The sequence below is a fragment of the Saccostrea echinata genome, unplaced genomic scaffold (genome assembly GCF_033153115.1).
Source record: "Saccostrea echinata isolate AGI-Se365-2 ecotype Australia unplaced genomic scaffold, CSIRO_AGI_Sech_v1 ptg000045l, whole genome shotgun sequence".
Classification (NCBI taxonomy): Eukaryota; Metazoa; Mollusca; class Bivalvia; order Ostreida; family Ostreidae; genus Saccostrea; species Saccostrea echinata.
The window spans coordinates 4,483,671-4,508,405 of record NW_026889794.1 but is presented as its reverse complement, the minus strand read 5'-3'; the positions used below and the strand labels follow the sequence as shown (position 1 = coordinate 4,508,405).

The 24,735-nt window shown below is 31.4% G+C and overlaps 1 protein-coding gene across 1 annotated transcript; it reads left to right on the top strand.

The window, feature by feature from the left end:
• The first annotated feature begins 12,849 nt into the window (after positions 1–12,849).
• On the top strand, positions 12,850–24,441 carry LOC133201767 (uncharacterized). Its single transcript, XM_061337566.1, has 6 exons — positions 12,850–12,931; positions 15,918–16,059; positions 16,358–16,485; positions 16,768–16,909; positions 17,121–17,254; positions 24,328–24,441. The coding sequence occupies exons 1-6, from the start codon at positions 12,892–12,894 to the stop codon at positions 24,417–24,419; spliced, it is 678 nt and encodes a 225-aa protein (XP_061193550.1). The 5' UTR covers positions 12,850–12,891; the 3' UTR covers positions 24,420–24,441.
• Positions 24,442–24,735: the final 294 nt, after the last annotated feature.

Sequence of the window (24,735 nt, the reverse complement as noted above, 5' to 3'; positions counted from 1 at the left end):
GAGTGAATTCAACACGCACTTTATGGAATTGAAGAGAAGAGGCTGCTTCAACGTAGCAGAGAAATAAAAAACACAGAATAAAGGATAAAATTTATACAAAACATTTCATTGATAAAATATCAGCATTTTTAAAGAGTTTTGATCCCGCTTGTACACAAAGAATTACAGTAGTCTTAATTTCAATAAATAAATCATTAAGTAAACTTTAGGCAACATGTATATAAAGTAATGTATAAGACATAAATAAAAAATTTTCTCCGTTTATCTCTCCTTTTATCGACAATTGTTAATTCATCCCCGATAAAAACTTCGTGTAATTGCATCACTTTCGGAAATGGCAGTCCTTTCTCAAGCTCTCTGGAATATTGGATACGGTTATCACCTAACAATTTAGGGAATTTAGAGTCTTCAAACCATCCCAATTGCCAGCTTTCCAAAGCTTTTCTGGAGAACTATGTCCATCATATATAATCAAATGATATACAGAATGTTAATAATGATAAAAAAGAAAATGAGGATGGAAATTTTCAGTGACCCACACACACACACACAAACATTCACACAGAGTATGCAGTATGGTCAAATTAATCTTTCACAGTTAATGTATCCGTAATTATTTTTGTGGAAAAGAGGAACTCAAAACTTAATATCCATATCCATATCCAATCCTTTAGAGTCTTCAAACCATCCCAATTGCCAGCTTTCCAAAGCTTTTCTGGAGAACTATGTCCATCATATATAATCAAATGATATACAGAATGTTAATAATGATAAAAAAAGAAAATGAGGATGGAAATTTTCAGTGACCCACACACACACACACAAACATTCACACAGAGTATGCAGTATGGTCAAATTAATCTTTCACAGTTAATGTATCCGTAATTATTTTTGTGGAAAAGAGGAACTCAAAACTTAATATCCATACCCCACCCCCACCCCCACAAACATACATACTCAGTAATAGGTTTTTTAAGAGTTTGATTAATTTCTACACATTTTTATTGTCAAAGTTTTGCTAAGGTGACTTGTCATTTTTTGGTTTCTCCCTGCCTCGGCCCAGCTTCCCCCTTCTCCACTTTGTTAATCAATTTTAAGTGTCTGCTTGATGTATACAAACTTATACTCATCTAGAATGTTTGACCTCTGACACCTCGTACAGTTAAACTTTGTTAACTCAAATCCTTGAATATCGAAGTTTTAATTGGTCCAATCAAGTTGCATGAGATAACGAGCGTTGACTGTATGCATTATGGGGAATATGTCTTGTACTGGTAAAGGTTACTTCGAGAATGAAACGATAATATATCCTGATATTGTGTGTGTGTGTGTGTGTGTGTGTGTGTGTGTGTGTGTGTATGAGAGAGAGAGAGAGAGAAGGGGGAAGTCCCTTTTTTAACTTTTTTTTAATTTTTAAAAAAATTAATAAAAATATACATACTTTTTTTACTAATTTTATTTTTTTTTAAATCCCTCCAAAAATGATAGGCTTGAACAGCAACTTGATACATTTTATTAGAAATATTACTATATATCTTATTTTCCAATGAATGAGGTTAAAATCAAACAAGAAACGATGGAAATGGTACCCACGGTTAAATCATCGGGATCGAGATGCCTCTCATACCTCGATACGTATACGGATACGGATACGTATACGGATACGTCAGAAAGAACAATCTCTAATATGAACTAAATATGTATAACAATAAACATTATTTTCATATATACCTCATATTGATAATTTTATGTTGAGATAAAAAAAACAATTATTGTTTTTTTCTATCCACTGTCTCAAAATTTCTTCATATCATGATTAGACATAATATTCATTTCTGAAACAGTAAGCAAAGTTCTATAATTCAAACTATTTTCCATTTGAATCTAATGCTATTGTTGTTAATGAAAATCGACGTTGGGAATTTTTTTTAAAAAATGTGAAATTTAGAGCAGAGGGATTTTTCGCCTAAATTGGATTTTCGAGCATTTTTGATGTAGGTTATCAAAATAACATACACCTACATATTCATAGAAATGAAAGTATTCACTTCTCATTCAGTTATATACTTTTATATAATTAGGGTTTCCGTATGTTCTGTAAACCCCTAATATGTTTCCCTTTCTATCCCCCTATAAATTGAGCTAAAGAAAATGATAACACATTTATCTGAATATATGTATTATATTAGAACAGCAGATTAATAAAAATATTTATTGGTTTAGGAAAATGAGTTTTCTGTTGTTTTGTTTTTATTATAAGTAGAACCAGTTTATCCAAAAAGTGTTAAGAATTCGGGTTATTTTGTAAGTATTTTCGCTATTTGCTTGTGTGTTTAGAGCCAAATACATTGAGTCCCTTGATTGATTTGCCCGTTTCTTATGCACAAAAAAGATGTCTTGCTCTTGCGAGTGTCCTTTACTCATTGCCTGAATATGTGACCTTAACTCGTTGCCTGAATGTGTGACCTTAACTCATTTCCTAAATGCAGACCTTTTGGTAATGGTAATGTGTAATATTAATGCATTGTAATCTTTACATTTTTCAAAGTAAAGTGGATGTAATGTGTAATGGATCCATTTTTCAATTACAAGTAATTGTAATGTAATGCATTACTTTAAAAAATGTCAGTAATGACCATTACTTTTCAATAACATTTCAATTACATTTTGTTTTTTAATCTCCTTTTATTATTGAATTGGAAACAAATCAAGGCCACTGAGAGGATATTTTTTTATTTATAATGTCACAGTCTTAAAATTTAAATCTTATATCTTACATTTTTCTAAAAATGCTTATTCAATGGTGATTGATAGACACACTAAAGAAATGTTTCTAAAAACTTCTTGACAAGACAGTTATAAAATCAATTGAAGAGAAACCAAAAAAATTTAAAAGAAATCATTAGGTTTCAAAGATAGCCACAAAACAATTGACATTAATACATGGTGCTGTGACTCCCAATTAATAAACAAACCTGATTTTTTTTCTTCACGATGTTCATTCTGGTAAAATGGAATTGGTAAGCAAGATATGAAGTCAGTATGATCTACTTGAAGACACAAAGGGGAACTAAGGCCAAATATAAATACTGATATTGTCCATCATTAATTTTTGGTAGCTTGAGAGTCACCTCTAACTTTAAACCCTATATCTAGATACCGGTAATTATCACCTTTAATTGTGTTAAATTTATATTTTGATTGATCATGCCTGCTAAGCTAATTACAAGTGCTAATTCATTAAATTATAAATACATACTCGTTTCACATTTATGGCATTATCAGTTAATTAAATATCACTTTACATAAACTTATGATGAACTATGAAATGTTTATCATTTGTATGAAAAAAAAAATAAAACAAAGGAACGAACATCAAAGACTGAACAAAACTGTAGACTGGTAAACTACATGAACACAATAATTTTTAAATACCACTCTGACTTATAGCTATAGACTTGAGGGAAAGTATATTGACAAAGCACAAAGTACATGTATGAGAAAGATAATTTATAGATAAATTATGTGGTCATAAAATTTGTGTTTTTCTCTTTAAAAAATGCATTGAAATTCATTACTTTAACAAAGTAATTGTAATTTAATTAAATACATTTCTGTATGAGAGTAATGGTAATGGTAAATGTAATGGTATAAATTCCAAAGTAATTGCAATTTAATGCATTACATTTCAAAGTAACTTACCCCAGGTCTGCCTGAGTGTGACCTTAACTCATTGTCTGAATGTGTGACATTAACTCATTGCCTGAATGTGGGAATTTACTCATTGCCTGAATGTATGGACGAAAAAGATTAGCGATATTGTGATCAATTTTCAATCAAGTAACGTACTTACAACTCTTGATGCTCAATACGGCGTACACGAAAATTGCAAGTAAGTTCATAATATAATTCTACTTCTCAATGCTAGTAACAAAAGAATGAATTAAATTTAAGATAAAATTGTCAAACTTATTAAAGGAACAAAATCCACAAGAAAATGAAGATCAACATTGTAGGTAAGTGCAGATCTTTTTTTATTTATTGATTTTACTTCACAAATGTGCACATTTAAAATAATTGATATCCTTTTGAAAATGTTATTGCAGAAATTGAAGTATGCAAAATACTCTTGTGAAATCTTTTTTAGTTAGCTAATGCTCCAACAAAGTTTCTCAGGAAAAGCACTCCTATATTTAAATTGATTTATTTTTGTGAAGTTTGGGATAAACAAACAGGTGCGTCATTGAAATATTTATCATAGAGATGCCCCTGAAACTGACGTTTTTCTTTTTACTTGTCATGGAAAAGGTTCCAGGGGAAACCAATGCCATGTCTTCAGGATTTCAAAAAGATCATGTGTATCTACAAACAGCCTTTCATTAACCTTGGACATGTTGATTTCTGTTGTGAAATACCTGTGTACAGAAGGAAAGCGGGGTACTTAGATTCATGCAAAGTGCGATTCTTCATAACATTTAAACAGAAACCATTCAAATTAGTGTTACTATTACTTGTATGTTCAAATATAATTAAAAAAGTTATAGATGAATATATCGCAAAACATTTTTACTACACATCTTAACGTTATGATATATACCTTAATCTTTTCAAAACATTACTTATAGATATCTAATTTTACCTTTATCACTCAAGTAATAAAAATCAGAGATAGAAGAAATAAATATTACAGATAAAAGGTTAAAAATGATGAAATATTCATCTTTGTTCAACAGGATTCATTGAAAACTTTCATTGTATGATGAACAAGTTTGTGGTGGATCAAACCAATCTTCTGTCTTATAAGAAATTCTTTCCATAACTTATCGAAATAGAAAACTACAAAACTAGTTCTGATGTTTCTAGTGAAAAATGGAGGTAATTTTTATTCTAATATAAAATCATCAGGATCTTTAAAGAAAAACATGATCTGCTGCATTAATATTCATGTATAGCTTTCTGTGACACAATATATTGAAATAGATGTATTATCTTACCTGAAATGAGTAAAATAGAAGCAGAGTACATCTTTTTAAATAAGAAAACCATTTTAAAAAATATATGTTGGGGCCCAATGACACCCAATTCATATTATATACGTTGTTTTCTTGAAAATGATCAGATTTGGATTCTTAAAACTTATATACTTTATTAAGTTTAAAATGATTTTTATGGCAGGGGATGCTCACTCTTCCATGGCACCTGGTCGCACCTCTGATGTTTTGGAGGTCCGTGTTTGCTCTGCTCCTATTTTGTATTGTTAAATGGACTTTTCAGCTTGAATACTATTTGTTATTTACACAATGAATTGTCGACGGATTTTTCCGTTATTTCTCGATCATGACAAGGAGCACACGGCGGGTGTGACCTCTCGGCAAGGGATGCTCACTCCTCCATCGCACCTGATCCCACCTCTGATGTTTTGGAGGTCCGTGTTTGCTCTGCTCCTATTTTGTATTGTTTAATGGACTTTTGAGCTTGAATACTGTTCGTTATCTCCATATATTTCATTTTATAAAATTCACAGAGTATTAGAGATCATTATGACCTGTATTGATGACAAAGTCCAAAATCTGTGTGGTGCCAAAGCAGCAACGTATATCCATTCTTACATGTATATGAAAGCCTCGATCAAACCACTGACGAAGGGCGTAACATGTGACAAAAGTATCTATCTTTGCCTTACGAATTATTTTAAGTTGATGCCTGAATTTTAATTTTAAAAAAAAATTAGAAATGAACTCGTTGCATTGAGGTTAATTCCGGTTTCCTTCTTCTCTGAATGGATAAATAATACAAATTTTTGTCTTTCAAAATTCAAATATCTTTGTTTTTAACATGTGCTTTTCCCATGAAAAAAAGTTATATCTGCTAGGATAAACCGCTTAAGTTTATGTTTGACCAAGATGAAAATACGAATTTTACGCATCTAAACATGTTTTTTTATTTTCTATTAAGGGTTAAACAGACCGGTTGTTGAACTTATCAAAAAGAGATTCCGTAAGCAAAAAGGCATTTAGAGCTGAAAATACCTCATCATTAAGAGTTATTAAAATCAACTTTCCAGATGACTTTATATCATAAAATTCGTATTTCATTGTAATATTTATCTTTTAAGATCTAAATCTTACATGTTATTACAATCAATTTTTTTACTTTGTCCCAAAATGAGTAACATTTGAAATGTTCAAAATTTTAGGTTATTCTCCAAGAAAATATCTCAAAAAAGTTAATACTTACCAGAATGGTGAAAGTTCAGGGTACCATGACCACTTCTAATCTGGGAAACATTTGCATTTTCATACTCTACCAAACTTTCATATGGGCATTTTTAACTTATTTATTACAATTGATATTTCATTAGAGTAAATTTAATATTAAAAAGATCAAAATTATTTGCTTGAATTGTTTTGTTTTTATCAGTAAAGATGGTCATGAAGACCATGAATTCAAGTAAGTATAAGTTTTACGTGAAAAAAAAATGATAACGAACAGTAATCGATCTCAAAAAATCTACAATCAATACAAATCTATAAAAAAAAAAAAAAAGGTATAAAATACGACCCCAGGAAATTCCAGAGATGAGATCAGGTGCCTCGGAGGAGTACGTCTCCCCTGTTGACCGGTAACACCCACCGAGAGAGGTAAACAGAATATTCCGCAAGTCAAATTTAGTTTTTAAAAAAGACCTAACAATTGGTATGACAAACGTCAGTCAAAATACGACCCAATGATAGGCTATATTTGTTAACAAGTTCATTATAAATAGACCATAATATTTACGAAATGCTGACTTTAATGAGGAGGGTGAAGATAACGAATAGTGATCAATCTCAAGAAAAATCTACAAACAATGAAAATCTTTGAAAGGGCATAAAAACCGACACCCCCACCCCACCCCACCCCACCCCCATCCCCCCACCCCGGAATTTCAAGAGGTAGGTGCCTAAGACGAGTCAGCATCCCATTTTGACCGGTCACGTCCGCCTGAGCTCTATGTATTGGCCAGATAAACAGAACATTCCATAGTCAAATTAAGTCGAATTTACAAAAAATTTACTGTAAACGAAGATGTTGAAATCCCTGTAATATTACTTATCTGTCAGTAGCCTACCTAGTTCAAAATTTCATCCTACTCGGAGCATGCTCTTGGGTATCGAATAAGTTGAGAGATGTAAATAACATATTTAGGTTCGGATTATTCCTACATAAATAAGGAAAGTTGGAAAAGCTGAAGTCTTCTCGTTTGTCTTACAGTTTAGTCGTCAGCTGGCCATTATCGTCTATAGTCAGTAAAACATCAAAATATGAAACAGATGTGAAAGACCCTGTAGTGTCTTTTATATCAGGTTCATTTGGATATATCGAGTCGACAAATGAATGGAAGTAATTATTGTTTATTGGTAAAACGTCGTCGAAATATCCGAATGTCCATTGAAGATCATTGAAGTCCACAGCTAGTGTTTTCTTCTTCTCTTGCAGAAGTTTTTGAATAAATTCTGTTTCATAGCAATATAAAAAAAGGTCGGATAAAAGAGCACAATTATTGCCAATGATATCGAAATTTCGACAGTTTGTTGGAAAACCTGGTCTACGAAGACTAAATAAATTTGTCAATTTGAAATAATTCGCAATTTTTTTCCTAGGAGGCACTTTTGATTCAAATGCACAATAATTACTATTTAGTAAATTAAGAATATTGTATCAAAATATGCACCATTGCCTGTTTGTCAGTTGTATGTGTCCTTATCATAGCCTAGTCAGAAAGTATGCTAGAATCACATCTTAAACGTTAAGATTACTGTAGGCTTTGACTCGGAAATGAGCAAAAAATATCTCTGTTTAAAGTTGCAATGTACTGTAAAATGATTTTTATTCTAACTGACAAAACGCGAATAAAAGGTGTTGCGAATAATTGTTTTACACTATTGAAAAAAAAAACATAAATAATGATAAATATCTTATGTCAATGGTCAAATGGAAAACATTTATTTTACATCCAGGAGTCAGAAATGAATATATAGATCTTAAACTGAAGGGAAAAAACTTCGAATAACAAAATATGCGATAATATTAAATTAGCTTATCGAGAATCTATGCATTGAGACGTTACGTTATTTACCCCAATTCCCAATTGAAAAAATACAGGACCCGTACCATAATAAGTCAATTAAGCCCTGTTTGATTAATTTATCTTGAACAAGCACCCACCCCAGTCCCTCTAAGCAGTTTTATATAATCTATTCTGGAGAGAGGGGAGTCAAAGATGGGTAATAAACAACGAGGGTTTATCACTAGATTAAAGGTTGAATTTATGTAAAATAAATGAAGGCAAGAATAGATAATTTTTTTAAGCGAACAAATGCCTGGGAAACTCATTTCTTTGAAATGCATAGTACACTACCCTGTGTCATTTATAAATACCCAGTTAGTTTTGTTTTGTTTTTGTTTTTTGTTTTGTTTTTTTTTATTTCGGCTGATTTGCACTGCTGGGTATTGTTTCACTTTCTGTAAATCAGAACCAAATTAGTGTATAGAAAAGCTAATGATTTGAGAAAAGTTTCAACGATATCATAACCTTAATAAATCGTAATATAGATAAGAAAGAAGATTAAGCTAAGTGCGAAATTGTTCTGATAATGATTAATTATACAAATATATGTAAAGTATAAGATAAAAGGGTGTTATTCCTTCAATTACATTCATGTGAGTTTTGTTTAAGGGAGCCGACTGGGGTTTTATTGTGTGAAAACTATTATAGAGAAACTCCTTAATTTTATACCATATGTACCTTACATTGACTCCAGTATATATGCCAAGTTTAGTGAAAATCTACCGTCTGCTTATTTTTTAGGGACCTTCTCAAAATACAGGTACATTAACTATAGGATTATATAGGAAAATACCATTTTTTCGCACTTCAGAACAAATTATACAAATGCTACTATAGACTTTTTGCTCAAATTATACTATTTGATGAGTAATACTACATTGTACATTTTATGCAAGAAACACATAATTCTACAGTCTGGCTGAGGGGGCATCTCAAAATGTCAATATTCATGATATGTCATTCATTGTCATTGCTTTAAAAGAATAAATACGCTTTATTTTACTATGCTGCGCGAAGTATTCCGCAATGAAAATCTCAGTCGGCCCCCTTAAGTGTTCCAACACGGTTCTAAATTCAATTTTCTGAGATTTATTATAAATATACAAGTTTATTTCGCGTGTAAGTCGAATCTTTCCAATATATATATATATATATATATATATATATATATATATATATATATATATATATATAAATCCAAAATTAACTAATATCTTAAGAAAACAGAATTTGTGAATTGAAACCTTTAAATTTGGATCATCTAATAAAATTTTCTGGCATTATTAAGACGCACCTGTCTCTTTAGTCTTTGAGGATTTCAGAGATAAGAGTCGATTGTATTGTAGTTGACTAAGCCCAAATCCTGAACTGCTAAGAATTTCTTAGCATGATGCAACCCTCGATGAGAAGGCCTTTTCGTTCTTGGCAAACCAAGAAATAGATGGGAGGGACTAAAACTTCGCGAACTTTCTTAGAAAGACGTGGAAACAGCTAGCAATGTCAGTTTCACTCGGAGAGCATAGTCGAATAACCGAGGGCTTTAGTTGAGCGATAGTCGAGTACTCACTAATATATTTTTTTCTAATGTCAGTTTTACCTTGTCCTGTTCAGACTGTTTGTGCTTCTGTCATTCTTCAGTACAAGTATTTACTTTAAAAATGCCTTTTCAAAATGTATCTGAATTTAAAAAAAAATTACTGCATATTTATTTTAAATACACTTTCAGATACTTTGGCTGTCATTTCTTGTAATTGATATAGATCACTCGAGGCCATTTAGACGTTTCTCCATCTCAATTGTCAGCCCATGCCTAATAGAGTTAATTAAAACATAAAAAGCGTGCGATGTCTTAATTATGCAATTTTGTTCAGAGAAGAAATCGAATTGCGAAATTAATTTTTAGACATCAAAAGAATTGTCAAATTATACACACCTACTTCCACAATTACAATAATGCTTAAGCATGTAATCATTCTTGTTTAAATCATTGATCCACAAAATTAGAGGAGTGTCTTAGCTTTAACATCAATAGACAAGCTGAAAAAATTTCACAATTTATTAACTTGAAGTTAAAATTAACATTAAAAAGGAAAATTTTAAAGAGTAACCGAGTAAAAAATATTTAGTCGATAGTCAGTATGACCGAGCGATGGTCGAGTACTAAAATACTCGTCGTCATCCTAAGAAACAGCTGCAGAGATTAATAGCAATAAAAAGAATTAAAAAAAAACTATGGGACGTGAAGGTGAAATAGTTAATTAAATATTTAATGATAACTTATGATTATTTATTTTATTTTTATAATTGAAAGAGGAACTCAATATCAAAAGAACTGCAACAAAAAGATTTCTTTGTCTCTTTCAATTTTTCCCGATCCCTTTTTGGAGTCGCTTAGTATATTACTTTAATGGATTTACTTACTCATGATCTTTTCTCCACCAAACAAATCGCGGGCTGAAAAGAGAGAGAGGGGGAGGGGGGTTCCTACATTAAATAACAATTTAGACCTGCCATACACGTACTGATAACACAGCTTGGTGTAATATCGTTGTAAATTGCAAAAGTCTTTCATTTATTTAACAAGAATCTGTTTAAGTTGTCTTCCTTGATCATTAAATGTAAGGTATGGCATATTTCAATCTGTCTTCATCAGACTTGGGAGTTTGTGCCATGTATTAAATTGACTCGACACCTAAGTGTATTAATGGCGAATGGATAGATTTGCACGGGGGTCTATGTGTATTTTTATTCGGTTTCACATTCATCAAATTAATCGTAATGCACGTGTGATAAAAAAAATAAATAATTACGTTACGATTTTCATGAACTCCAAATTGTATTCTGATTTTAATAGTGCAAGTTGATTGATCAATTAATTCGGACAAAGTAGCCATCATACAAATTCTGTAACAAATGATCATTTATTTGCATCATTAAATGATGATATATTACAGTGTTATAATTCTTGACAGAGGTAAATTCTTGAAGAATTTAATTTCAGTACTTCTTGAAAACGACTGTGGACATTTTAAAAGTATGAAATTAGAATTCAAAATGGAAACAAAGAATGTCTGTAAAAATATATAATAATCAGGATATGAAATGTATAAAACTGTGTTGGCTGATTGAACAGTAGAGAAGGGCGTCTTCTCTCAATAATTCGATTAATGATGGGCCAATTACTAGTGTATCATATAGATGCAAAAAATGAACAACACAAAAAATAATTCTAGAATGATAACAATTCGTGTGTATGCACGCATTTATTATTCTCCCCTGGACAAGAAGTGAAATGCGTCCTCTGTCCTCTGATTCCTAAAATTAGGACCGTCGCTGTAGCTCATTCGGTAGAGTGTTCGCTCCGTGATCGGAAGGTCGTGGGTTCGAGCCCCGGTCGCGACAGACCTAAGTCGATAGAAAAAAAGATAGGAACTGTTCCTTCGCCAAGCGCTTTGAAGTGAAAGTCGCGGGTCCTTCGGATGAGACCTTAAAAACCGAGGCCCCATTTCACGGAAGGCGTTGGCACGATAAAGATCCCTCCCTGCTCAATGGCCCTTAGTGTCGAGTAAAGGTGTAAATTTGAAGCCCTTCATCGGTTTATGGTGACGTCTCTATATGAGTGAAAAATTCTCGAATGAGACGTAAAACAACATATAATCAATCTGTCAATCCTAGATCCAGGTCAAGTTTGATTTACTTAATTTTTTACTTAATTTTTGGTAGGCAAAAATTAGGCAGTATTTCAGAGATCCTATTGAAATCAGTAAGCATGAAATATGTTTTCTGCTTATATTCTTGGCAATTCTGTCGAGTAAACATCACAATTTTTATGTTTATCAATATTATTCAGTTGTAAACTTTTGCTCGTCCATTTATTGTAAGAAGTATAGTTTCAATATGCGGACTCACACAGAGTGCACAATTGTTTGGACTACGTGCTCGTCAGTGTAATGAATCAGCATCCAATTTTACAAATGGCAAAAGATCTGTGCTTAGTTCATTTTTTAAAAAAATGAAGAAAAAAAAATAAGGCAAACTTGACAAAGATTTGGAAACACTGACCGATTTCAATGATTCAAAGTATCATGGTATAAATTGTCCAGAACATATGAATACATAACGTTTCTTTTTCTTCCCTGGTTTCATTGTCCTTTAATATACATGTAAAGCCTTTTACTGAAAAATTCAACGGCAACAATATGAAAATGATAACAATAATTATTCAAAATGTCAGAAATGCATTAAAAGGTTATGAATATTTTAGGGATTGCTTTAAAAAGAGTCGAGAAAATATTGTACACATTTTTATGTTATTTCAAAATTTTTAACTCCCGTTAATCTAGTTAATCCATAAAAAGTATATTTCGGTTCAACATTTTTTTTTTTTTTGCATGAGGCGAACTAGGGTACTGATTTACAAAAGAACTTATAAGTTCAAAATTTTTATTTTGTTCAAAACCCTTGCCAACTTAACAATTTTGCAAGATTATACTTATATAAATTAAATTTCGTCCCAGACATATATGTGCTAAATAATCAACATGTCTCAAGAAACTTGAAGAATTTGAATGTATAGCTCTAACGGAAAATATTTGTAGTAACACCAAACCTAAAACCAAACGATTTGCATAGTAGATGAGACAATTCATTAGGTTTTATAACGCAACCATGCATATCTGTCTGAAAACACTTACGTAATGGTTTTTCCATTTTTCATTTTGCAATAAGCAATAGGTATAAAATAAAGTATACAGTACTTGGATTATTGTAATTCAAAAAACATGGACTATTTTATGCTTTTATCTCTGGCCATTATATCAGGTAGGTGTGGTAACTATTATAATCATCTAACTTGCAAAGCAATTGATGACCAAATATTCTAGTATTTTACTAAGCATACTTAAATAGTAACAGTAGTGTATATTTATTATAGAGACATGTGTTAAACAAAATGAACAATCATGCATAAAAGTCATTAAAATACAAACACCTGGTCCGTTAGGCCTATACGTCACCTTAAAAGAATTATTATTACATGTATCTAGCTCTAATATACTTCCTGAGATCTAAATTTATTGAATTGCCCTTTTTTTTTTTTATCCGGGTGGAGGGTTTTTAAAATTTTAAATTCATTACAGTAGTCCATAATAAATATAATTTTAATTGAGATTTCTGCAATAAATACAGTCAATGATATGTCATTGTTGATTTGAGAAAGTACCGTGGATATCATAACAGCCCAGTAGATTATCAGAATCTGAACCATGGCGCAAATGAAAATCTCCAACAGTAAATAAATCAGCATGATCACTACTCACACAAGTCCAACTCTGTACATAAGAAACTCTGAGAATCTTTTCCATATGTATGCTTCATTAACTCCTTGGCCAGTTTGTTGGGTTAGGCTACAGTATGTTATGCATCCACACGGCAGGGGATACTCACTCCTCCATGGCACCTGTCCCGCCTCTGATGCCTTAGAGGTCCGTGTTTACTCTGCTCCTATTTTGTAATGTTTATCATCTCCACATATTCCATCCACCCTGAGTGATTCGATTGTGGCAGATAATGGAGTATTGCACGTGCATTGTTTTCAATAAGACGTTCAGCTTTATATAAATACATTCAGAACTACTGTCCCTTAAAGCAGAAATCAGACTTTCTGCCTTTAGCACAAGGTCTTCATTTTCATTGAAAGTTATACCACTGGTTACTATTATAATGTCATGGTTTTCTAACGGATTTGCATGGTCATTGGGAGAATTTACTGTCGTTGGTAATGTGTGATGGCTTTGTTCCTTTAGACTCTTTAAAAGGCTCTGTATTGAATGAATAGTGTTCAAAATTTCGTCAGTGCGACTGGTTTATTTAGAAATGTCAAAAATAATTCCTCTCCAAAGCCCTAATTTATTCAAACATTTGTTTCATGCTATCCTGGCTATTTTTTTAAATCAAACACCACACTCATTAACTTATCTACTTTGTCCGATATTGAAGCTCTTGTCATGAATTATTTTAGAGTCTGTAGCCGTTATTAGCCAAACTTAAAGAGAGAAATTTTTTGGTTTATTTATTCATGATCTTTTAAATTCGAAATTGATTTTTTGCAGAGATAAATGTATCGGCGGTTTGTATTATTTGTATTATTTATTATAATAAACATAATTTTGCTGCCATATACATGTAATAAAACCATTTCATGTCTTTGGATGCACACAAGCAAATATAATGTTTAGTTCTACTTTGGTTCTATTATCGACCATAAAAATACATCTTTTATCTTGAGATTTCACCCATGACCGATAAGGTTAGTTGGGATTCATTTCTCATATTAGAGCTGTGAATTTTGGGGTATGGGGAAATTAAAAATACTGATGTAAATCCTTTATTTTTTATTACAAAAAGTCTCGCCTGTTAATGAATTGGCAAATGAAACAAGTCTTAAGACAAAAATAAAGTGCAACAATAGGTTATTTTCTCTTTTTCTGTAACGCGCAAAAATTAATATAAAAACTGTAAAAAAATTTAACCATGTTACAAGAATAAAAAAAAAGCATAAATTAATACATATACCGATTATTTCGCTTTTTAAAAAATATTGTACAAAAATTATTGTCAGTGTTCATGATTTTATGAAACATGTTCTTTTTTTCCAAGTTTAGCATAAAATTACTATTTTGCAACAATAATGATTGCATGCGCACTTTGAAAAAAATTCTACTTCAATCTAAAACAGGTAAAATCAAATCAATCTCAAAAACTTAATGTCTTATTTGTTTCTTTAGTCTTGGCAATTAAAATTACATAATAACGCTTTAAAATTCGAATACTTGCTACAATCTATCTAAAACTGATAATTTAGAAATTAGGGAATTATTCACTTCTAACGATTTAATTTTATATTGTGAAAATCAGTGAGAGGTATAATCATACAATCGTATATAGGCCTATAAGACCCAGGCACCAGTGCGTTAGGTTTAAAACCTAATAACATTGGGCCTTTACTCAGTATTTCAGATGGAAACACTTTTAACTGTTCCCTGTAAGCCCTAATTAGTCGACTTTCAGGAGCTTAGGGGCTTTGTGGGCCCCCAACCGGACACCGACCCAATGGGGACCCCGGCGATACGCAGACCCCTTGCCATGTAATGCCCCATCCCCATCCTCACCCCTAACGCAAATCTTTGAATCGTGCCTATATGTGGCCACTCTTGTGGTTTGATATCCTTTAGTGACGAAATCCTTCGATCTGTATCATGTTTACATCGATTTTTGACTCAAATTCTATGCAAAAACGAAAGACCTACAAGAATTTCATAAAAGTATATTACGCTTTGCTAGTGCGCTGATATATTACAATGTTGACATGTAACTGAAATAGTTGCTGCAGAGTTTGTTTATGCAGCGCCACGGATGTTATGGCGGCTACTCTCTGCTACACCTATCGGAATAAAATTTTACTAAGGGGCAAAACTGAAAAATTCATAAATCTCGTTTTATGTCACTGAAAACTAAGAGGTAATGCCAATCATCTGATCAGAATTAAACACACATGCATGTTGATCATGTCATGGGATCTTTCTAATTCTTTGCGCTTCTGATTTATTGAAGAGAGAGGTATAAATAAATCTCATATTGCCTCTCAACTATATTATGTGAGATTTAAACATGCTCCTTGCTCTTTTAATCGATCTTGACAAAGTGCATAGGTCTTTTTCTTCAACTTTTATGTATCTCCCGGATGTAGAAAATATTAATACTTTTGTCTGTTTTACACAAATCATCTCTTTTTTTAAATTTCATTTAGGGACCCTTGGTCAAATTTGCAACTATTCCGGATTTACTGATTGTGTGTTGCAGCCATCTATACTAAATTATACGCAAAAGATAAGTTCGCCAAACTTTTTTAAAACACTAAATCCCCAAGACGCTGTAGATAAACATTGTAGGTAAGTGCATACAATTTTTTTTTTTTATTTATTGATTTTACTTGACAAAACTGCACACGTAAAATAATTGAAATCCTTTTGAAATGCTATTACTTCATTTGAAGTATGTGTATGTAAAATTCTCTTTTTTAATCTTTTTTCCGTTAATGCTCCAACAAAGTTTCTCAGGAAAAGCGTTCTATATCATAATCGATTTCTTTTTGCGAAGTTTTCAACGAAACAACCAAGTGCGTCATTCAATATTCATCATAGGGATGACCCTAACAATGTGTTTTTTCTTTTTGTTTGTAATGAACAGTTTCCAATGGAAGCTAGTGTCGTGTCTTCAGGATATGAAAAGATCATGTGTTTCAACAAACAGCCTCTCATTACCCTTTGACATGCTGATTTCTGCTGTGAAGTACCTGTGTACAGTAGGGAAACAAGGTACTGAGGTTCATGCATAGTGTTATTCTACATAATTTATAAACAGATTCCATTATACATAAATACTACTGCTATATTCAAATATAATCAAAAGTTAAAGAGGAAGATATCGCAAAACATTTTATAGCACATCCTAATGTTATGAGATACACCATAATCCTTCAAATCATCGACTATAGGTATTGATTTTTACCTTGCTCATGATCACTCAAGTAATGAAAAACAGAGATAGAAAAAAATAAAATGTTTTAATTGATGGAATAAATATCTTTTCTTCAACAGGATTCATTGATAACTTTCAATGTCTGATGAACAACTTTGTAGTGGATCGAACCAGTCTTCAGTCTTGTAAGAAATTCTTTCCAGAACTTATGGAAATAAAAAACCGCAAAACTGGTTCTGATGTTTCCAGTGAAAAATGCAGGTAATTTTTATACGAATATAGCAGAAAAAGCCCGTTTTTAAATAAAACATAAACAGGAAAAAACATATTAAGGCCCAAACATTCAATTCATTTAAAGGTTATTTGATAAAAAAAAATTATTGAAAATGAGTAAAGAATTTGATTTTTGAAATTTTTGAAACTTACATTCATTAAAATTAGGTTTAAAATGATATTTATATGAAATTCACAGAGTATTAGAGAAACTTTTGACCTGCATTGATAACAAGGCCAAAAATTTGTGTGGTGGCAAAGCAGCAACTTATATCCGTTCATATCTGGAAGCCTCGTTCAAACCACTGACTGAGGGCGTTACATGTAACAATAGTATGTATCTTTGCAAATCAAATAACGATAAGAAATGGTTTTCCTTAAAGTTATATACGTATGGCTTCTTCTCTTAAAGTGAAAGAGAATTTCACTCCCAAATACGACAGGCAATCTAGCGATGTTTGATATATTTGACAGCATATATTATTTGATAAAAATAAAGTTTGAATTTTCGTGAATGTTTCAGGATAATCTCTGAAGTACAGAAATATTGCTTTGAAATATAAAAGATAAAAAAGATTAAATTAAAAAAAAAACATTTCAAACATTTCGAGACCGAGGAGATTATTCTGCATCATTTACGAAAACTAAAGATTTATTTCTATTCTACTAACAACTCTAAAATAAGGTTGATCGCATTCTATATGAAAAAACGAATTGGGGCATCATGTTGCGATTAGGCTTTACCATTAATAATCAAGGGGTCAACTTGTTTGTTAACTTTATATCGATTGCAATGGAATGGAGACAAATTGAGCTTTCTTAGAATAAAATATTTTTAGTCGTTCATAAATTTGTTGTAAAACACATTTATTCATTTTTATGAAGGTAAAATAGCAAAATTAGTTGTCTTATGTTGTTCTATCAGTAAAATCATGTAAGGGTAAATGTGAGAATCGAGGTCTGTTTAACAATCCCTTTTAGCTCTATCATATGGTTTACCCAATAAACACTGTTTAGACTGCAGGGCGCTATACATCGATATTGTCTAATGAAATATGTGGAGATAACGAACAGTATTCCACGGCAACAGCTCAAAAGTCCATTAAACATAACAAAATAAGAACAGAGCAAACACGGACCTCTAAGACATCAGAGGTGGGATTTGGTGCCAGGAGAAGTGAGCATCTCCCTGCCGACAGGTCACACTCGCCGTGTACTCCTTGTCATGATTGGTAAATAACGGATAAAACCATCGACAATTCAGTGTGCATATCATGGCCTAAAATTAGTATGAAAAAAGTCAGTCAGCATTTAAATTAATGATAGATTGTATTTGCTGGTAAGGTCATTGTATCGACCATAGAATTATGAAATGATGACTTAAAACGAGACTGCTGATATTCTTTTTTCATCAACTTGTTAGTAAATAACTTACCTCGTTCTAGAAATTGTTCATCCTTAGAGCAAACTCTGGCGTATCTAATCAACTGAGAGATGTAAACCCCGTATGCAGGTGATAAGGGTATATTGCAGCATAAGTAATAAGGGAAGTTGACGATTGAATAGTTAAAGTCATCACGTTTATCATAAAGCTTTGTTGTTAGATTACCATTAACGTCTTTTTCAAGTAAAATATCCAAATATGAAACAGATGTGTCAGACTCTGTGGTATCTTTAATCTCAAACTCACAGGGATATATCGTGTCGACACTAAAATGGAAATAACTATTGTTAATTGACAATATGTCGTCAATATATCTAAATGTCGAGTTGAAGGCCACGGCAAGTATTTTCTTCTTTTCACGTAAAAGATTTTGAACAAATTCTGCTTCATATGAATATAAAAATAGGTCTGCTAATAACGGGGCGAAATTGGTACCCAATGGGAATTCCAATAGATTGTTGGAAGATTTTATCACCAAAAATTACATAAATATTGTCCATCAGAAACTCAAGCATCTTTTTAATGTCAACTTCAGAGTACTTATGTTTACAATCAGACTACCTATGTTTTACCTATGTGTTGATGACGAATGCAAATTAAATCAGGATCTCCCGATTAACCGAACCCCCTTCTACTAGTTAGGCTACCGTGACCGGTTTTTAGTTTATGAGATGCTAAATGAACTATTGTTATGACATTAACTATTGTTATTAAAATATTTTGACCAAAATAACCCTAGATTCAATTTATTTGAACAAATCAAATATATTTATGTTCCCTTGTTTGTATAATCTTGCCAAGAAGACTGAGCTGGTATATTGCTCAATAATTTCATTTAATATTTTCAGTAAAAATTAGTCTATATATTCTTTTTTTAGAGAAAAAGTCAGCATAATTGATATTAGTTCCTCCTAAAAAAATATATAAGGTCCTTTACTATTGACCGGCAAAGAGAATTTATTCCACACTTTTTAGTGATTTGATTCTGATAAGTAGTTTGATTTATTGTGATACCGTTGCGACTTCAGAAAAAACATGACGTCACAATAAAATAACAGGTTACACAACAATGGCCAGATTTGCTATCATTACAATGAAATTTCAAACAAAATTATTATTTTTTTTTGTTGTTGAAAATTTCTCTTGATAAATGCTTTCCTACTTAAAAATGTTTGGAGTATTTTATATCAAAGTAAAACATAATGATAGATTGATTGATTGTTTGTGTGTTGTTTATCGTCCCATTCGAGATTTTTCACTAATAATAGAGACATCTACTGTATTTTGGGAAGTGCTTAAATTTTTTACCTGTGCATAGCTCCTAGGAATCTCTATTGTGGCAACGCCTATTGTGACACGAGACCTCGATTTTTAAGCTCTCAACTGAAAGTCGTGTGAAACTTTCACTTACAATGCCGGGTGCTTTGCGAATGAACAGTCACTACGTTTGTAAACGTGGACCTCCTGATCATGAAGCGAACTCACAACCACTAGACTACCAGGACCGGTTATATAATGATAGAAAAACATGTCATATTAAGGGTGGCATACATTAACATTACATAAGCAAAATGTCATCAAAAACTTTTACGGGACTTTTTTTCTATAATTGTACTATCACTACTGGACAAAAAAAGTGCTGAGAATAAATTTTACTGATAATGTTTGATAATTACTGATACTGTGCTGTTCTTGCTGATAAATACTGATATTTACTGATAATTTTACTGTTGTTACTGATAATTTTAGTTGTTTCTGATAAATATTGGTAATTACTGTCGTCTTTACTGTTGAGTCTGATAAATACTGATAAATACTGTTGATGTGCTGTCGATGCTGAGATTTACTGATAATTACTGTGATCATTGCTCTTGAGCTGAGAAGGTGCTGAAATAGAGCTTAGGGTTGTAAAAACCTTCTTCAATCATTACTTTCTTTTTATCTAATTTTCACAACATGTTCATGTTTCTTTATATTTACTGATTGTGACAAAAAATATGACACTGATCTCGATTACAATACGGTTGTGAAAATCTTCAGAATAATATTAAAGTTAACTATTAAATAAAATCGTCAGCGTAAAGGCAAATGTTTTCCAAGAATCTATGAAAATAGTACATGTATGTCTGTAAGCAGAATAAATGGAATTTTACTTTTGCATGCAGATTTCATTTTAACATAAGTCACTAATTCTAAAACATTAAGGCTTTAAAAAAAGGATTGATAGCTCAAGAATTTTGGGTAAGGAGGTTGGTAAATTTTTTCATTAAAAAAACACTGAAGTGGAAAAACAAATTAATGGGTGGGGAAAATTCGGAATTAAAAAAATCCAGCAGAATAGAAAAATTTTGATTCAGACCTTTTTTTCACTCGGTCAAGATAGGACAAACAATGATTTTCTTTTTAAAGATGGCCTTACATGATAGCAATTTTTTTTATTCTTTCCCAAAGATATGCATAGTGGGTTTTTTTTTTTAATGCTCGGTCTTTCTGATCTTTTTCACCCTGAAAATCTACCCGAAACTGATAAATTTTATGGGTTTTTTTTAATATAAATTGAGTGATGAAAACAGAGGTGATCAAAAATTATTTGTCAGAATTATAGTGTAAGTGCAATGGTATACACGTGTACATGTAATTTTGATGTTGGTCTCTTACAATTTCACAAGTCACCACATAAAACATTTTTATTCAGTAAGTTTTAAAAATCTCATTCACTTAATTTAATTTTATGGAATGGAAAATAAGAAATGGGACCTACTACATGTAAATAATGGATGACTAAGTTGATCGATTTTAATATTGTAAGGTCGCAGATCTGAATGGAATACACGTTTAAATTGATGTGTATTGATCAGAAATCGAAGATTAACCCGTGATTTGGCTTTATTGTGTACATGTCTTAGGCACTGGGGCAAAACGGAGTACAACATGTATATTCCATGTAAGTTGTAGTGGTCAGTGTAGCAATGGGCACTAATCACCTATTGTTCTGCGTCTGCGGCCACCAGTGTTGACAATAAACAAATGAACCTACACTGTACATGTACTTGCTACTTGGAACAGGAACAATCTTTATGGACGCACAAAAAAATTAATATTTTTTATCGATTTTGTTGACAAATTAAATTGATAGAAAAATGTTTAGCAAAATAGGACACAGTACAAAATAAAAAAAAAAGAAAAGAAAAGAAATGAAGTTATATACATTGTACAAACTTATTAATTAAATGAAGTAACTTAAACATGTTAAAATAAAATAAATTTATTTTAATTCACGTAGATTTTTGCTCAGTATTTAATTTCATTTGCTAGTTTTACGTACATTTCTTCAGATAAAGTTTAAAGAATATCCGGGGGAGGGTGCTACGTGTAAATTCATTTGAATCTCTGTTAACAGTGTTTAGGGGCCTGTAAAACGGAGACGAGAAATTGATAAGGAAGATTTCGACTTTATCTAATAAATAATTATGCAAAATTTATACGAAATTTTTAAAAAAAAAAAAAAAAAGAGATGGTTTAGTGATTTAGCAATTTGTGTAATATTATTAGCATCAACTTTTCACAATTCAGAAACACAACTCCACATCGCTGAATTCGAGAAAAAAATCTGTTATGAATTATGAATGTCAGTAACATGCTGATCACACTCATGAATAAATGTTATTATAATAGTTGAAATTTGTATTATTCCTTGATTCTCTAAAATAATTTATTCATGTATATTATAGATATTAAGTAATTATTACATGTATAACTTATGGAACTTAGAACTAATTAAAAGAATCAACCTTGCGCCTATCAGCTTAGTTAACAGTTCTTTCATCCCCCCTTTTTTTCTGCTACAGTCTGAATAACTAATTGAATCATGTCACGTGTACTTTGAGTACATTGGTCTCGCACAACGAGAAATGGAATGGACAACAAATATTATACACTCTGTACAAGGTTATTTCTATTTTTACTAATTTTACTGAATGCATATCGTAAGAAATACAAAAGTACTTATATTTGACCCGATTCTCAAAACGAAAGTAGAAACTTCTGGTGAACATGTGAATATTTTACACAATGTTTTAGAACAACCGAGTAATATCAAGTTTTGTTTAATTTTGTTTTTTTTAACTGACTGACCGCGTTTAAGCAGGTTATTAATTTTTTTTAAATTGATCTAGCTGTTACCAGTAATTACGTACATCGTACTTACGAAGAAAGAAAGATGCGTATTTCATTGAATGAAAATCACACTGTATAAGATTTCTAGTTCCTGATGGCTTAGAAAAAAAACTCAACAACAACGAAAGATAGATAGCTTGATACCACAAAATGATATTTAAAAAAATGCGAGGAGGACATAAATTATAGAACTAGAACGCACTAGCCGCTAAAAGTGATAATTCAACAAATTTAAGATCATGATTAAATCTTATTATTTGAACCTGTCACATTCTTCATTAAAGGGCATAGTATACATGTATGTTATATGAAAAGATTTTTTGTGAGAAATATTCAATACTGCCTTGTTAAAAGGAGAATGGTTCGTAAAGGGGGGGGGGGGGGAGGTGGGAGGTATCAACTAACAGAGCAGACGGAACCCATGTTACTTGTCAAATATTCAGGTTCTCTACATGAAAATATAAATTTAATTCCATTGACTGTATTAAAGATGTGTCCTACAATTTTTAACGACAGTATAAATACACGCAGAAAGAATATGAGATGGGATTTTTAAAAAAAAACTTTGTGAATAAAAAATGTCTTATAAAGCACCTGCATGGGTAGAGTAACCACTGCATGAACACCTCCTCCCTTCAGATATTGACAACAAAGGAGAAATGTAAAGATAAAGAAAAAACATACACATTTATGATCTAATTTTAACATTAAGATGTAAAAAAAAAAAATAAAATAAAAATGAATAATGAAATGTGAAAACAAATAATTCATGTGACTTTTTCATTTAGAATTTAACTAGTAAGTAGATTGTAATGAATTTTGTTGATAAAATACTGTCTTTAAAATAATTCAATTAATCATCACTCAAGCTTTTTTAGCACCTTCTCAGCTCAAGAACAGTGACCACAGTAATTATCAGTAAATCTCAGCATCGACAGCACATCAACAGTATTTATCAGACTCAACAGTAAAGACGACAGTAATTATCAGTATTTATCAGAAACAACTAAAATTATCAGTAACAACAGTAAGAATAACAGTAAATATCAGTATTTATCAGCAAGAACAGCACAGTATCAGTAATTATCAAACATTATCAGAAAAATTTGGGATTCTCAGCACTTTTTTCTTACAGTAGTGAATTTTATATACCTGCAAATTATTTAAATGCAGTACAGTTTTAAGATTTTTTTTTAGAATGTGTAAAGAGAAAGTCTGACAAAAAGACATTTTATTTGAAAAAACTTGAATGTACTTAATTTTGAAATTTGGTATGGGTAACGAACAAACTGTACACATGAAGCATTGAAAAATAATATCATATTCTTGATAATCTAAGACACGCCAAACATAGGGTTTTTAAAATAACATTTTAAAGCTTTATAGATGCTTTAAAATGTGTGTGAAATGAGTCGAAACAATACATGTCTACATAGACAATCACATCAGCATTTTAAATGTATAAAAAGACATCATTGTCGTATGTATATATGGATGTAAAATCTCGTTCAATCCATTCAGGTCTTAGACATTATTACCGAATTTTGGAAAGATTGAAGAGGGATAAAAAATGTGTGTAGACATCAGTCTGATAATTTTCATATACATTCTTAGAGCATTCAATCGTTCACTCCTTTTAAGGTTTGATTATAACCATAATCTTTAATCTTCACACTACCGGATATGTATGTTTCAACATAAAGTTCTAAATGCATCATTTTAATGCTACAGACATTGCCAGGCTTTTACAGAGATAGTTTGTAATGAACAGTTTCTGTATTTACAGGTCAGACGACAACCACACATTGGTGGACATTCGTCATGATGTTTGTTACTTTTTCAATTTGTCTCTTTAACGTTCTGTATGATTTCTTATGAAAATAAATAATTTATCACTTTATTTTCTTCACATGAATTCATTTTCTTCAATGCCTATTTGTTTTGAAAGCTTTATAAATTCTTATAAGGAAATAAAACGAATAAAACAAGTTTGTATACGTCTAAAGTGTCATCCTTAAAATAAGGGTTGAAGTGCATGTGTCATCTCAGAGAATAATGTTATAACAGCAATATCATATAACAATATACAACAACAACAAAATCCTCAAGCTGTTCTTCAAGGAAATGAAACTTTCCTACTTTTCCATTCTGAGATTGTATCGTGTAAATTTATGAGTGTATTTTAATAATTGTA

What these genes read in the sequence shown, in the direction of transcription:
- LOC133201767 (XM_061337566.1), top strand. Translation starts at nt 12,892, where the DNA reads ATGGACTATTTTATGCTTTTATCTCTGGCCATTATATCAG. An exon ending in ATCTCTGGCCATTATATCAG is followed by an intron (nt 12,932 to 15,917) that starts GTAGGTGTGGTA and finishes AATTTCATTTAG; the next exon opens with GGACCCTTGGTCAAATTTGC. An exon ending in GCTGTAGATAAACATTGTAG is followed by an intron (nt 16,060 to 16,357) that starts GTAAGTGCATAC and finishes TGTAATGAACAG; the next exon opens with TTTCCAATGGAAGCTAGTGT.